We start from the raw sequence: 15,205 nt of genomic DNA, 5'->3' as shown, positions 1-15,205 counted from the left end.
AATCTGACTGCTATGCAGGAGACCCAGGTTTGGTCCCTGGGTCAGAAAGTTCCCCTGGAGAAGGAAATGGCAACTGACTCCAGTATTCTTGCCTGGAACATCCCATGGACAGAGGAACCTGGCATGCTAGAGTCCATGAGGTCAAAAGAGTCAGACAAGACTGAGTGACTAAACCACCCCAGGTGAGGGCCTTTTATGACTAACCCAGCCTGGCACGTAGCCTGGGAAGCAGAGGTAAGATCAAAATGAAGGGCTCCATGGAAGCTGTGCCAATGCTTTTTCCTTAGGTACCCACTGAAGACCCATTACTAATGCTCTCAGAAACTCTGGAGTTAGGTTCAGATTTCATGGCCCTAAATTCTAAAGCAATTCAAAGAGGGTACCTCTAACAGCTTTATTATACATACATACACACACACACACACACACACACACACACACACACAACATATTGGCTTCCCAAGTGGCTCAGATGGTAAAGAATCTGCCTGTAATGCAGAAGACCCAGGTTTGATCCCTGGGTTTGGAAGATCCCCTGGAGAAGGGATGGGCAACCCACTCCAGTATTCCTGCCTGGAAAATCCCATGGACAGAGGAGCCTAGCAGGCTACAGTCCATGGGGTCCCAAAGGGTTGGACATGACTGAGAACTTTTACTTTTATATTTATGTACACTTGTGAATCTTTTATTGCCAGCCACCTTAAACCCTTTATAGAAGTTTGTAGAAGATGAAAATAGTATCTAAGCAAGAAGTTAACATCTGAAGAAGGAAACAAAAGATCCTAGTGTACAATAAACACACAATAAATCCCTTCCTTGTAGCCAACCTCATTTCTTTCTCCTACATTCTCAGAAATGCCAAAAAGCCCAATTCAAGCTACACACACAGTTACCCCCACCTGGTTGGATTCCAGGCCCATCTGATGGACCACATCACCACGGCATGTGCTTCTGCACCTCTGTCAGACTATGGAACAGAGACAGTGATGGGTATATAGAAAGAAGTATATTGACCCAGAAGCAAATGACCCAAGTCCTGATATTCCCCAGATAAGGAGAATCATTATTTTTATATATTTCCCATTTGGACTACACCATTTGGGAAATTCTATCCAAAGTCTATGAATCCACATAATCAAATAAAAAATTCTTAGATGAAATCTTTCACTTGAGAGAAAATGGTGATTTTTTATAATTCAGAAAAATTCACAGAAAATCCCTGGGCTGGGAAGATCCCCTAGAAAAAAGAATGGCACACCACTCCATTATTCTTGCCTGGAGAATTCCATGGACAGAGGAGGCTGGCAGTTTAGTCCATGAGACTGCAAAGAATCGGACACAACTGAGTGACTAACAAGCGTACACACCCACGTACAAACCCTAAGACTAAGCCTTTCTAAACGTGGCCTTTGCTTGGGATATATTAATCACATTCTTCATCCCTTATTTGACTGCCTTGGGTCTTTTCACAACCACATAAGCTCTGGGACCTGGATATCCTTCAATTCACTCCCAACTTAGAGTCATAACTAACTCCACTGAAGAGTGAATAGTGGGGTTTGGTTCACAGTTTGCTAACCAGCACGATAGGAAGCTTTAGGGAAACATGGTGTATCTCTTCCCTCATGTTTAGTGTATCTCACTGATCAATAGTTTCCTTTCCACTTTTGTCAGAGTTCAACGATATTACAAAATTTAAGACTGGAGTCCTCTTATTTTATAATTTATCATGGTACACCTTAAAAAGAAGAGCACTATAAAAGTATATCACAGGGAAATCTATTTAACATTCTGTGATAACCTATATGAGGAAAGAACCCAAAAAAGAATGAATATAGGTACATGTATAACTAAATCACTTTGCTGTACATCTGAAACAAATACAACATTGTAAATCAACCATATTCCAATAAAATTAAAATAATTTTTAAAAAAGAAGAAAGTCTTTAAAAAAAGCTAAAATCAAGGGTTTTGAAATCCATCTTATAAATAAAAGAAAAAAACAGCATATTAAAGTATGTAGAAGAATGAAAATAGAAAAAAAAATAGACTCTTGAGAGTCCCTGGTACAGCAAAGAGATCAAACCAGTCAATCTCAAAGGAAATCAATGGTGATTATTCACTGGAAAGATTGGATGCTGAAGCTCCAATACTTTGGCCACCTGATGTGAAGCGCTGACTCACTGGAAAAGACCCTGATGCTGGGAAAGACTGAGGGCAGGAAGAGAAGGGAGTGACTGAGGATGAGATGGTTGGATGGCATCATCAACTCAATGGACACGAGTTTGAACAAACTCTGGGAGATAGTGAAGGACAGGCAAGTCTTGCGTGCTGCAGTCCATGAGGTCACAAAAAATCAGACACAACTAAGCAACTAAATGACAAAAGACCTGAATGAAAAAGAAAACTAACTTCTAAGCAGAAAAATCAACAAACACAAAGCGTGGTTCTTTGAAATCACTACAAAATGCAAAAGGAAAAAAAAAAAAAGAGAAAGAGAGAAAATTTACAATTTACACAAATTAAAAGAGGATAACACCAAAGATTGGGCTTCCCTAGTGGCTCAGATGGTAAAGAATCTGCTTGCAATAGGGGAGATCCACATTTGATCCCTGGGTTGGGAAGATCTCCTGGAAAAGGAATAGCAACCTATAGCAGTATTCTTGCCTGGAGAATCCCATGGACAGAGGAGCCTGACAGGTTACAGTCCATGGGGTTACAAAGAGTTGGACATGACTGAGGAACTAACACTTCAGCTTTCATTTTAATACAAAAGATACCATAAGCATTACAAAGAGACTATAATAAACACTGTGCAGATAAACTTTTAAATTTTAATGTAAAGGACAAATGTCTTAAAAAATGACATATAAAACATAACAATATAGAAAATCATAATAAATGCATATTGATTAAGAATTTTAATTCTTTTTTTAAATTTTACTTTATTTTATTGTTTTGGCCATTCCATGCAGCTTGTGGGATCTTAGTTTTCCTACCAGCAATCGAACTCAGGCCCGCAGCAGTGAAAGCACCAAGTCGTGACCACTGGACTACCATGGAATTCCCTGAATACATAATTTTTAAATTTCTCAAAGAAAAGACTGTAAGTCCAGAGGGCTTCACAAAAACACTGTGCAGAAAAGTTTTACCAAACTTTTCCCGGTACTTTTCCAGGATCCAGCATTATCATGATATAAAAACCAGATAAAGACATTAAAAGAAAGAAAAATTGCAAACCAAACTGTCTCGGAATATTAAACGACATACCAATGAACTGAATCTAGCAATATAAAAGGTAATATTCCACAATCTAACTTGACTGGGCAAGTCCAAAATATGCAGGGTTGCCTGTTACAAAGGACAGGCTGGAACCCTTGGGCAGGGCTGATACTGTTCTCTACAAGTAGAATTTCTTTTTATTTCAGGGAGGCTTTGTCCCTACTTAAAGTCAACTAATTATGGACTTCAGTCACATCTACAAAATAGCTACAGAGCAACACACAGATTACCTTTTGACTGAATAACTGAGGAAATGTAGTCTGGTCAAGCTGACATTAAACTTACCATTAAAAATGGAAATATTTCCCATGTATTTTCATGAAGATACATAAGAATTGATGCTTTTGAACTGTGGTGTTGGAGAAGACTCTTGAGAGTCCCTTGGATTGCAAGGAGATCCAACCAGTCCATCCTAAAGGAAATCAGTCCTGAATATTCATTGGAAGGACTGATGTTGAAGCTGAAACTCCAATACTTTGGCCACCTGATGCAAAGCGCTAACTCATTAGAGAAGACCCTGATACTGGGAAAGATTGAAGGCAGGAGGAGAAGGGGATGACAGAGGATGAGATGGTTGGATAGCATCACTGACTCGATTGACATGGGTTTGAGTAAGCTCCGGGAGTTGGTGATGGACAGGGAAGTCTGGCATGCTGCAGTACATGGGGTCATAAAGAGCCGGACATGACTGAGCGACTGAACTGACTGACACTTCTGATAACAAAAGCTGAGAAAATATTTTAAGTAAAGCAAATTATAGACCAATATCCTTCATGAACAACAGGTCCAGAAATTCTTGACAAACTACATACAGCAATACAGAAAAAGATGCTACATTATGACTAAGTAAACTCTTTTCCAGGAATGTTAAGTTTAACTTTCAAATACCAATCACTATAATTCACATTAAAAGAGTAAAGATAAATAATTGTATGACCAGCTGAAGAGATGTAGAAGAAATATTTGCTAAAATTCAATACCTATTCTTCACTTTTTAAAAAAAAGTAAAATTCTTGACAATTGAGAAATTAAAAGAAACATTTTCAAACTTATAACAGATACCTACCTAAAAAATTGCAATTAATATTATTTGTAATGAAAAATTACTGAAAGATTTTGCCCTAAGAATACAAGATTATCTTATTTAACTGATTCTCTTTAACACTAACTGGAAACTCTAGCCACAACAAGTCAAGAAAAGGAAATAAAGGTCATAGATATTGGAAATGAAGATACAAAACTGCCATTATTTACAGCTGACATGATTGCATATGGACAGAATCCTATAGAATTAAAAAAAATAAAAAACATACCACTATTGACTCCAGGCAATGCAAAGTTAATTCACAAATAAATCAACTATATTTCTATAGACTAGCAACAAGCAAGTGAATAATGGTATCAGAAACAAGACTTCCCTAGTGGTCCAACTGGTTAAGAATCCACCTGCCAATGCAGGAAACATGGGATTGATCCCTGGTTTGGGAAAAATCCACATGTGCAGAGCAGCTAAGCCCATGTGCCACAGTCACTGAGCCCAGGCTCTAGAACCAGACAGCTGCACCTACCGAGCCCATGTGCCACAATTACTGAAACCCATGTGCCCTAGAGCCCATACTCTGCAATAGGAAAAGCTAAATGAGAAGCTCACCCACAGCAACTAGTCACCCCCACTCACGACAACTAGAGAAAGCCCATGCATAGCAAAGAAGGCCCAGTGCATCCAAAATAAATTAATAAATATTTTAAAAAATCCAATAATACTATGAAAAACAAATATGCATGAATAAATTTAACCAGAGAAGTGTAATATGTCTATACTAAAAATTACAAAATATTTCTAAAATTAAAGAAGACCTAAATAAGCAGAGAGAGACAAATATTAGTAATTGCAGATCCAACATTGTTAAGACTCAGACTTCGTGAATATTCTATAGAATATTCTATTCTATAAAGGAAACATTAATAAAATTTTCAGGGTTTTATTTAAAAACAAATGGAAAGATTTCTAAAACTGACATATAAAAGTAAAGAATCCAGAATGGTCAAAGCAAACTTGACAAAGAAGCACAAAGTTAGACAATTTAAACTATGGGTTTCATCTCTTATTAAAATGTACAGTAACTAAGAATGCAGTATTGGTATAAGGATCAAAATATTGGCATAACCTGCAACTACTGAGGAACAAAATAAATTATACAGATGCAGATTTCCTTAATCCAATGCATAAAAGTCTTTAGCAAACATGTCCAGAATAATTGGAAAAAATAAAACTCAACGACTAATTACTCTTTCACATATAAAGATTAGTGCAAGATGCATCAATATCTAAAAAGTTAGAACACAGAAAATTATCTTCACACTCCTAAGGATGTGCAAAGATTTCTTAGGATACAAAAACATCAACTACGAAAGAAAAAAAAAAGGTAAACATTAGACTTCATCAAAATTAAACCTTGATCTCCACTAAGGATATAAATGGCAAGCCACTGACAGGAAGAAAATATCCACAAAGGACTAGCATTAAATATATATTAAAAATAAACATCCCCAAGGGGAATTTGAGGAAGGGGTTGGGAAAGGGATCAACACCCACAGAGATCTCAAAATGACAAAGTCATTGTTCAGTGAGAGAGGCTGGAATACTCTGTACACACTTTCCCTGACATCTCCACACAATGAAATGCAAGGGTCAGTGGTGCTGAGACAAGTAAAGGCTGCAAAAGCAAGTGACCCATAATAACCTATTACACCGAGTCTCAGGCTTCGTTCTCAATATCCAGACGCAATGGCCTGTTGTTTTGAACTCCCCTCTCTGGAAAGAAATGACTGAGGACACCTCCTTCACATTTTCTTTTTCTTGGGCATCTTCATTTTATAAAACTGCAGTCAGTGCATTCTGTGTGTGCTGAGGAGGGAATGACACGGTTCCTAGTGGTCCCACCATGGTCGCCATTGGTCACCCAAGTGCCCTCAGGATTAGCGCTTTGTGTCCATGAAAGGACGTGAAGACTAGTTCAGCTCTGCCAAGCTGCTGATTTTTTTTTTTTTCCTGAATGAGGGATGTGTGGGGAATAAGCGTTTTGCAACTTAGTTTTCTTCAATAAATTACAGTATTTTGCTGAGAGCAGCTGTGTGCAAGTTCACATGCTCAGAGCAGTCCTAAACCTTTTTTTTGGAAAATTACAATGCCTAAACCTAACTTCCACATCTCACCTTCATTTTCACTTGTTTTAGCAGTAGGAAGACTCCTTGGAGATGACGATTTCAATGACAAGAATTGTAGATAATTTAGACTTCTTACTCAGTGTCATTTGGGACTTCGGCAAATTGTTTGAAAATTACATTACTCTGAAATAGTTAATGCTCAATGGTCTATCTTGAAAACAACTTATTTTTATTTTGTGAGTCTATATAAGAAAGTATTCATCAAAATCTTCAAGGATTACAAACCTGGAATCTCTGTGATACAAATTCATGAGATGATATTTATGGGCCTTGAAACTGTCTCTGATAATAACTTTAATGCAACATAATGCCACTTTGCCAAAGGCAAAAGGAGAAGAGGGTAGCAGAGAATGAGATGGTTGGATAACATCACTGATTCAATGACACTGAACTTGGGCAAACTCCAAGAGATAGTGAGGGACAGGAAGACCTGGTGTGCTGCAGTTCACGGGATCACAAAGAGTTGAACATGACTTAGCAACTGAACTACAACAAATACCACTGTCATCAGACTATTCCTCTTACCTAAAACACACATGTGGTGTTTTAAAAATAGATACTTAGTGCTAAACATGCATTTAGATGTTATGCAAAAAATAATATTAAAATGAATTTCATTTTTATCTTTCCAACAAACTTAGGAAGTGGATGTTATTTTTTCCATTTTACAGAAAGGAGAGTGTGGCTTTGTGGGGCAGAGATGGTAAGAGGGAGAGCTCAGATGGAGGCTTGGAAAGGGAGACTGTGGGGCTCTGCACTGCCACACTTTAAAGCTGTTGACATCATGAATAATTATCAGGTGCATCACACCACATAAATTGACTTTTTTATGCTGCTCTCCTTCATCCTTTGAAATGGTGGACAGATCCAATTTGCCCAACCACTTATATAATGTGACTGAACAGGCTGGTAGCTGTAAGAGTCAGTGTACAAGATGGTGCACAAACTCATGATCGTCTCTCTGTTGGAATGTGGTCTCTGAGTGAAATCACCTGAGGGGGTGATTTCCAGGACACTGGACTGTCCTGCAGTGTAGACCACTACTCAGAGTCCAGGGTTTTCCTTAGCCACACTTGGCATCACTATCACAAAATATTAAATAAATTATCTGAAATTTCATCTAAGGGAATGAGAAGGAATTAGATGAGGGAAAGTATATGGAATAAACACTTTCAGTTCAGTTCAGTTCAGTCACTCAGTCATGTCCGACTCTTTGCAACCCCATAAACTGCAGCACACCAGGCCTCCGTGTCCATCCCAATTCCCGGAGTTCACTCAAACTTACATCCAACGAGTCGGTGATGCCATCAAGCCATCTCATAAAAATAAAAATGATCAAGAATCTTCTAAGGTTTATCAAGTACAACAGGGATAAACAAAATCATCAAAAATGAGTTTGAACACAGGTATGCTAACATTGCTGAAAAAGGTCCTTCCAGCCCCTTCCCCTCAGCTGGTGATAGAGAGAAAGACTGGGTCCCACACAGGAATTTGGCTTCAACCAGCACCTTTTGCCCCACCATTCACAGTGGCCTTTCCCTCTCATCCGAGATCAAAGGTCACCTCCTAGAAGCTTCTCCTACCTCCTGGACCAGGAGTCAGCTCTTTGCAGCAGGTGGCCAAAATATTGGAGTTTCAGCATCAACACCAGTCCCTCCAATGAACATTCAGGACTGACTTCCTTTAGGATGGACTGGTTGGATCTCCTTGCAGTCCAAGGGACTCTCAAGAGTCTTATCCAACACCACAGTTCAAAAGCATCAATTCTTCGGCACTCAGCTTTCTTTACACTCCAACTCTCACATCTACACATGACTACTGGAAAAACCATAGCCTTGACTAGACAGACCTTTGTTGGCAAAGTAATGTCTCTGCTTTTTAATATGATGTCTAGGTTGGTCATAACTTTCCTTCCAAGGAGTAAGTATCTTTTAATTTCATGGCTGCAATCACCATCTGCAGTGATTTTGGAGCTCCAAAAAACAAAGTCTGACACCATTTCCACTGTTTCCCCATCTATTTCCCATGAAGTGATGGGACCGGATGCCATGATCTTCGTTTTCTGAATGTTGAGCTTTAAGCCAACTTTTTCACTCTCCTCTTTCACTTTCATCAACAGGCTCTTTAGTTCTTCTTCACTTTCTGCCATAAGGGTGGTGCCATCTGCATATCTGAGGTTATTGATATTTCTCCTGGCAATCTTGATTCCAGCTTGTGCTTCATCTAGCCCAGCATTTTTCATGATGTACTCTGCATATAAGTTAAATAAGCAGGGTGACAATATACAGCCTGGACGTAGTACCTTTTATATTTGGAACCAGTCTGTTGTTCCATGTCCAGTTCTAACTGTTGATTCCTGACCTGCATACAGATTTCTCAAGAGGCAGGTCAGGTGGTCTGGTGTTCCCATCTCTTTCAGAACTTTCCACAGTTTATTGTGATCCACACAGTCAAAGGCTTTGACATAGTCAATAAAGCAGAAATAGATGTTTTTCTGGAACTCTTGCCTTTTCAGTGATCCATCAGATGTTGGCAATTTGATCTCTGGTTCCTCTGCCTTTTCTAAAACCAGCTTGAACATCAGGAAGTTCACGGTTCACGTACTGTTGAAACCTAGCTTGGAAAATTTTGAGCATTACTTTACTAGCATGTGAGATGAGTGCATTTGTGTGGTAGTTTGTGCATTCTTTGGAATTGACTTTCTTAGGGATTGGAATAAAAACTGACCTTTTCTAGTCCTGTGGCCACTGCTGGCATATTCAGTGCAGCACTTTCACAGCATCATCTTTTAGGATTTGAAACAGTTCACCTGGAATTCCATCACCTCCACTAGTTTTGTTCGTAGTGGTGCTTTCTAAGGCCCACTTGACTTCACATTCCAGGATGTCTGGCTCTAGGTGAATGATCACCACCATCGTAATTATCTGGGTCATTAAGATCTTTTTTGTACAGTTATGTTTATTCTTGCCATCTCTTCTTAATGTCTTCTGCTTCTGTTAGGTCCATAACATTTCTGTCCTTTATTGAGCCCATCTTTGCATGAAATATTCCCTTGAGAGCTCTAATTTTCTTGAAGCGATCTCTAGTCTTTCCCATTCTATTGTTTTCCTGTATTTCTTTGTACTGATCACTGAGGAAGGCTATCTTATGTCTCCTTGCTATTCTTTGGAACTCTGAATTCAAATGGGTATATCTTTCCTTTTCTCCTTTGCTTTCTGCTTCTCTTCTTTTCACAGCTATTTGTAAGGCCTCCTCTGACAGTCATTTTGCTTTTTTGCATTTCTTTTTCTTGGGGATGGTTTTATCCCTGTCTCCTGTACAATGTCACGAACCTCCATCCATAGTTCATCAGGCACTCTGTCCATCAGATCTAGTCCCTTAAATCTATTTCTCACTTCTACTGTATAATCATAAGGGATTTGATTTAGGTCATACCTGAATGGTCTAGTGGTTTTCCCTACTTTCTTCAATTTAAGTCTGAATTTGGCAATAAGACACCTTAGGACAGAGCAATCAGCCTGTGATAAGAAAAACTGTCTACAAAATAAAAGACATTTTCTGAGATGACTTTGATCCCATAATCGAATTACTGGCTTAAAAGCCTTCATATCTTCAAAGCTTCTCTCTATTAAACTTGTTGGACTTCTCAGGTGGCTCAGTGGTAAGAATCTGCCTACACTTCAGGAGACACAAGTCTGATCTCTGGGTCAGGAATATTCCCTGGACAAGGAAATGGCAACCCACTCCAGGATTCTTCCCTGAGTAATCCCATGGATGGAGAAGCCTGGTGGGCTGCAGTCCATGGTGTCACAGAAGAGTTGGACACAATTTAGCAACTAAACAACACTGTCCTTGTTAAAGTATTATTTTCACCTTATTTTTAACCAATCTTTTATTTGGCTTTATCCAAATAAAATGGTGCAGCAGATATTTGTCCCCTGTGGGACTACAACACATCATGCTCGTGCTCAATTGTGTCCAACTCTTTGCAGCCCCATGGACTATAGCCTGCCAGGCTTCTCTGTCTGTGGAATCTTCTGGGCAATAATACTGAAGTGGGTTGCCATTCCATTCTCCAGGACATCTTCCCAACCCAGGAATTGAACCCATGTCTCTTGCATCTCCTGCATTTGCAGGTAAATCCTTTACCACTGAGCTACTTGGGAAGCCCAATACGGTGCATAATTTAGTTAATCTAGGTTATCTTTCCATGAGAGGTGACTGTCTCTCTGTTATGAAATGTGCTCACAGTAAAGGGAATCCACACCAGACACCTGGAAGGCAGAGGGAGAACCATTTACCCAGCATGTCGCTACTTCAGAGGAACACTGACATGATTGTGTAGCCATTCCTGCCCCAGGGGTTACTCATGTCACAGCCACACCTCTCTCTCAAAAACACAGTCTCTTACAGAAGATATCAGGACACATCACCAGGGTGAAAGGCCCACCTCCAGTCCCTGTGAAAAATCCTTGAGAAACAGGTACTCTGCTCTTCCCTATGAGAACTCTGGCAGGACTGGTACACTACCTGGATGAAATCTTGAAATATCAGGGGCAGCAAGTCATCCATATACCCAATGTCTTTGAAGAAACGATTTAAAATTCTTCCTGCAAGAATAGGATACAAAAATTACTCATTTCCTCAGATAGGAGCTTTAAGAAAAATAATTCATGAACAAATCAAAACAATATTTTTGAAGTATATGTATTTACTTTTCTGGTAATACAGTGTCCCCAGTGCAGGGGACATGGGTTTGACCCCTGGTGCAGGAAGATTCCACATGCCATAGAGCAACTAAGCCTGTGCACCACAACTACTGAAGTCCATGTGCCTAGAGCCTGAGCTCTGCAACAGAAAAAGCGACCACAATGTGCAGCAACAAAGACCCATGCAACTAAAAACAAATAAATAATTCTTTTTTTAAAAGTCCACCTGCCAGTGCAGAAGACATAAGAGACAGGGGTTCAATTTCTGGGTCAGGAAGATCCCCTGGAGTTGGAAATGGCAACCCCCTCCAGTATTCTTACCTGGGAAATCCCATGGACAGAGGAGCCTGGCAGGCTACAGTCCATGGGACTACAAAAGAGTCAGACATGACTTAGTTGTAACACAACAACAAATTAAATATATTATAAATTCATATGAAATAAGCCAATGTCAATGGTAAAAAGAAAGACAAAATAGGATGATACCTAAAGAGAAACAAAAATACCACCAAATGGCAGTGGGTGGGAATTGAAATTGAGTCCTGATTTCTACAATAATGGGGGAATCTTGTGGCAGTAACAGGAAGGGTTGGTGGATTTGAGAATATTCCCTCCCTTTAGATCCATCCCATCTAAGACTTACTCCAAGTGCTAAATTGGTAAATAAATAGTTGCAAAATACCTAAGTTAATCCTAATTGTTACACCAATTTTGCTTTAATTATCAAGATTAATTTTTCCAAGTGATACTTTTTAAATAAACATAATTATAACCTCTCTGCAATTTTTTTTTCCCTCCAGATGGCTCACAGCAGCTCATATTTTGGGAAATTATGGCTTGTGGCCATTTCCAAGTTGTAAGTTTACTATTTGAGTAATAAGCCGTTATTTTCAGAGGTATACCAGATGTGACAAGCACAGACTTATGAATAAGCTTCTAAGAAGACCAGAGGGATGTAGGCAGGAAAAGTAAAATATTACTAAATGACCAAGAATCACTTATCATTGATTTTACTTCCCTTCTCAGAATCCACAATAATAGTATATCCTTAAGGCTGCAGGATAGAATATGAGAATTTCTGGTAAATATCTGGTGTGAACTAAAAATGTCACCTGTTACATCATTAAACAAATGATGCTGCAGCCATCAGGACTCTGCAGCCACCCCTGCAAGGGTGATGCACCCTGAGGAGACTCAGGATAAGAAAGAACAGGACGCTGGCCCCAGACAGGGGAGGGGCACACCAAAGGAACTGTAGCAGGGAGGAGCCAATTTTGACTCTATGCTGGATCTGTTTCTTTGACCATTGCTATACATTGTTTTTGTCAGGGAACCCTGCCCTCCTGCCTGAATGTTAAACTAAAGTGGCTTTTATCAGCTCACAGGGAGACAATCTGACTCTCACCACCTGTGAATGGCTGCAGAAAAAATGCCCTCTTATTGTGCAAGATAACTGGCCTTGTGACTTCACTTCCTTGCTTCCTCTCCCCTATGTTCTGTAAAAGAACCAGGCATCCAGACCCCAGTAAGATGGTTATTTTGAGATATCAGTCTGTCATCTTCTCAGTCTGCCAGGTTTCCAAATAAAGTCATTATTCTTTGCCTTAACATGTTGTCTGTAAGACTTACTGGCATTGTGAGACAAGCAGAGCGAGCTTGAACTTGGTAACAAGTAATACCACTATATGTGGTTTTTCTCTTCATGCCATCACATACCAGAAACAAAGACCACCGTAAATCATTTGTTAAAAATTCTACTTTTGAAAATAAACACAGAGAAGAGTTCAATTTAATATACCGCTAAAAGAGTAAATAACTAATGCCCCTAAACCTTTGGTCCTATCTTTGCAGTACTTATTTGGGCTTCTATTTTCTTGAAGGAATGAATTTCTGACAATAGACACAGGAGGGGGAAACAAGACACACACTGTTATGCCTGCTGCTCTAGGATTAGTGATCTTAAAGATTTAAACTTGGTTCCAAATCCTTGAATAATAAATCAGCATCTGGAGAAACCTACAGGTCATAAAGAGCCTGGTTAACAGTGGTCACAACCACTCAGAAACTGTGATAACAGAAATTCAGCCCCACTTGATGCTCCCAAATTTATGACTGTAGTTTTCACATTAACAGGCAAAGTAGAGTGACCTCACAGCTGTAATAGCAAAGACTTTTCCAATCACTTCCTCACTCCAGCTTCATTATAAGATGAGATTCTGTGGGCCTCTTCAGTTTACCATCCTGTGCTCCTCACAGTGCCTGGACTAAAGAACATGTGTTGAATAAATCTGCACAAGATGCTGCACTAAACACTCTTATTTAATCCTCACAACAGTCTTGTGAAACAGGAAGGGCACCGGTTATTCCCATTTCACAGGAGAGAAGTTCCCAGACACCATGCCATCATCCTCACTGAGGTTCATTAGGCACTGACCCTGTGCTAAGTGCTGTGAATGTATTAACCTGCTTAATGCCCACAACGTCAAGATATTGCTAAGTGTGTGAACAGTATCATCATTTTATAGGTAAGAAAATTGAAACACAGAAAAAATTAAATAACTAGCATATAAGTATTAACATAACTATAACTGGCTACCACTATTAATAACTAGCACTAGGATTGAACCCAGGAAGTTGGCTCCAGGGTCCATACTTATAACCATGACAAACATCCTGCCTGGAGATTTGCCTGCCCAGTAGTATCCACCTACTCTGGCCTTGATCACACAGCTAGTTGATGGCCAGGCCAAGGCTACTGCTGTCCTCTCTCCAGTCACATCCCTGCCTCAACAGGTCCTGTCAATTATCACCTGCAAAAACAAAGCCACCCTGTGCCTCAGCACAAGTCTAACCAAATGAACAGAGTGAGCATGTAGGCTGGTGAACTAACTCTTCATAGGAACCTAGGTCACGAGACTACTTTCAGAAGCAAGACAGGTAAAGGCCTCAGGGAGGAGGAAGCAATCACTGTGAACCTTCAGGGACACTCAACACTGAGGATCCACCTGCTATAAACCACAAGACCTCCTAAATGTAATCAAAAGTCCATTGTAAAACTAGAGGGTTGATTTTATTGAAGAGGATGTTTATATTTCACTGATCTTGTATTTTTAATTAATCTTACATTACCATTAAGTAAAACTCAAAATAAGGGCACATGTCAGAGTTCTGAGGTCCAGAATGGATGGACAATGAAAGAAAGAAACACACAGCCTATCTTCAGTAGAGATTTTCTGAAGAAGTCCTTCCTAGTTAGCTTAACACTATGTAACACAGCCAATGTTTCAAAAACTAGTCAAAAACATTTCAACACATTTACATCATCCATTAGGTGTTTCATATGCCACATAAAAAACGGACTCTAAATCATCCTGCAAGGTAAACAGTCATGTATTTTTACAGGACATGTATAAATTGGAATAAAAGCTTATATGCTCCTATATTTCAGATTCTTGGCAGAAAAAATTATCAGTGAAGCTTTTTGTAGAAAATGAATAACATACACAGTGATTTTCTTGAAAGCATATCTCCATTTTCAAATATGAAAATGTAACCAGGCATTTAATGTGTTAACAAGATATTTCACTAAAAAATATGGTGTCTGACTTACCTATTGGATTTCTATTGAAGAACAATACTGGAGATCTTAAAATGGTCTCCAACATTTTGTGTGCAAAGTTTGTGAAGAATAAACAAGGATGTAGAATATCAACAGGACCATGTGATGCCAAAAAGGACAGTAGACACAATTAACCCTGAAATAAAGAAACATCACTCAGCACAAGATCTCTGTCTGATCCCAAACCCATGCTAAAGCATGGCAGGCAGTTTTTAATTAAAAGATACTGTGTATTTATTCTATAAATCAATTTGTATAGAGGGTTACCTATATAAATACAGAATAGAAAACTTATATATATATATATACGTATATATTATAAAGTATATTCTCTAAGAGTTTAATGCTTTCAAGAACTACATTTCTA

General features: G+C 39.1%; 1 protein-coding gene across 1 annotated transcript in view; it reads right to left on the bottom strand.

The window, feature by feature from the left end:
• Window positions 1–14,883, bottom strand: part of LOC113889391 (multidrug resistance-associated protein 4-like) — a 32,966-nt gene extending 18,083 nt beyond the window's left edge. The window contains exons 1-2 of the mRNA XM_027536072.1: window positions 14,830–14,883; window positions 11,041–11,120 (exon numbers count right to left, since the gene is read on the bottom strand). Coding sequence (XP_027391873.1) covers window positions 11,041–11,082 — 42 coding nt within the window. The 5' untranslated portion in view covers window positions 11,083–11,120; window positions 14,830–14,883. The remainder of the gene's footprint in view (window positions 1–11,040; window positions 11,121–14,829) is intronic.
• Window positions 14,884–15,205: the final 322 nt, after the last annotated feature.

This window comes from Bos indicus x Bos taurus, unplaced genomic scaffold, assembly GCF_003369695.1.
Source record: "Bos indicus x Bos taurus breed Angus x Brahman F1 hybrid unplaced genomic scaffold, Bos_hybrid_MaternalHap_v2.0 tig00011923_arrow_arrow_obj, whole genome shotgun sequence".
Taxonomy (NCBI): Eukaryota; Metazoa; Chordata; class Mammalia; order Artiodactyla; family Bovidae; genus Bos; species Bos indicus x Bos taurus.
This window is presented reverse-complemented; position numbering and strand designations above follow the sequence as displayed.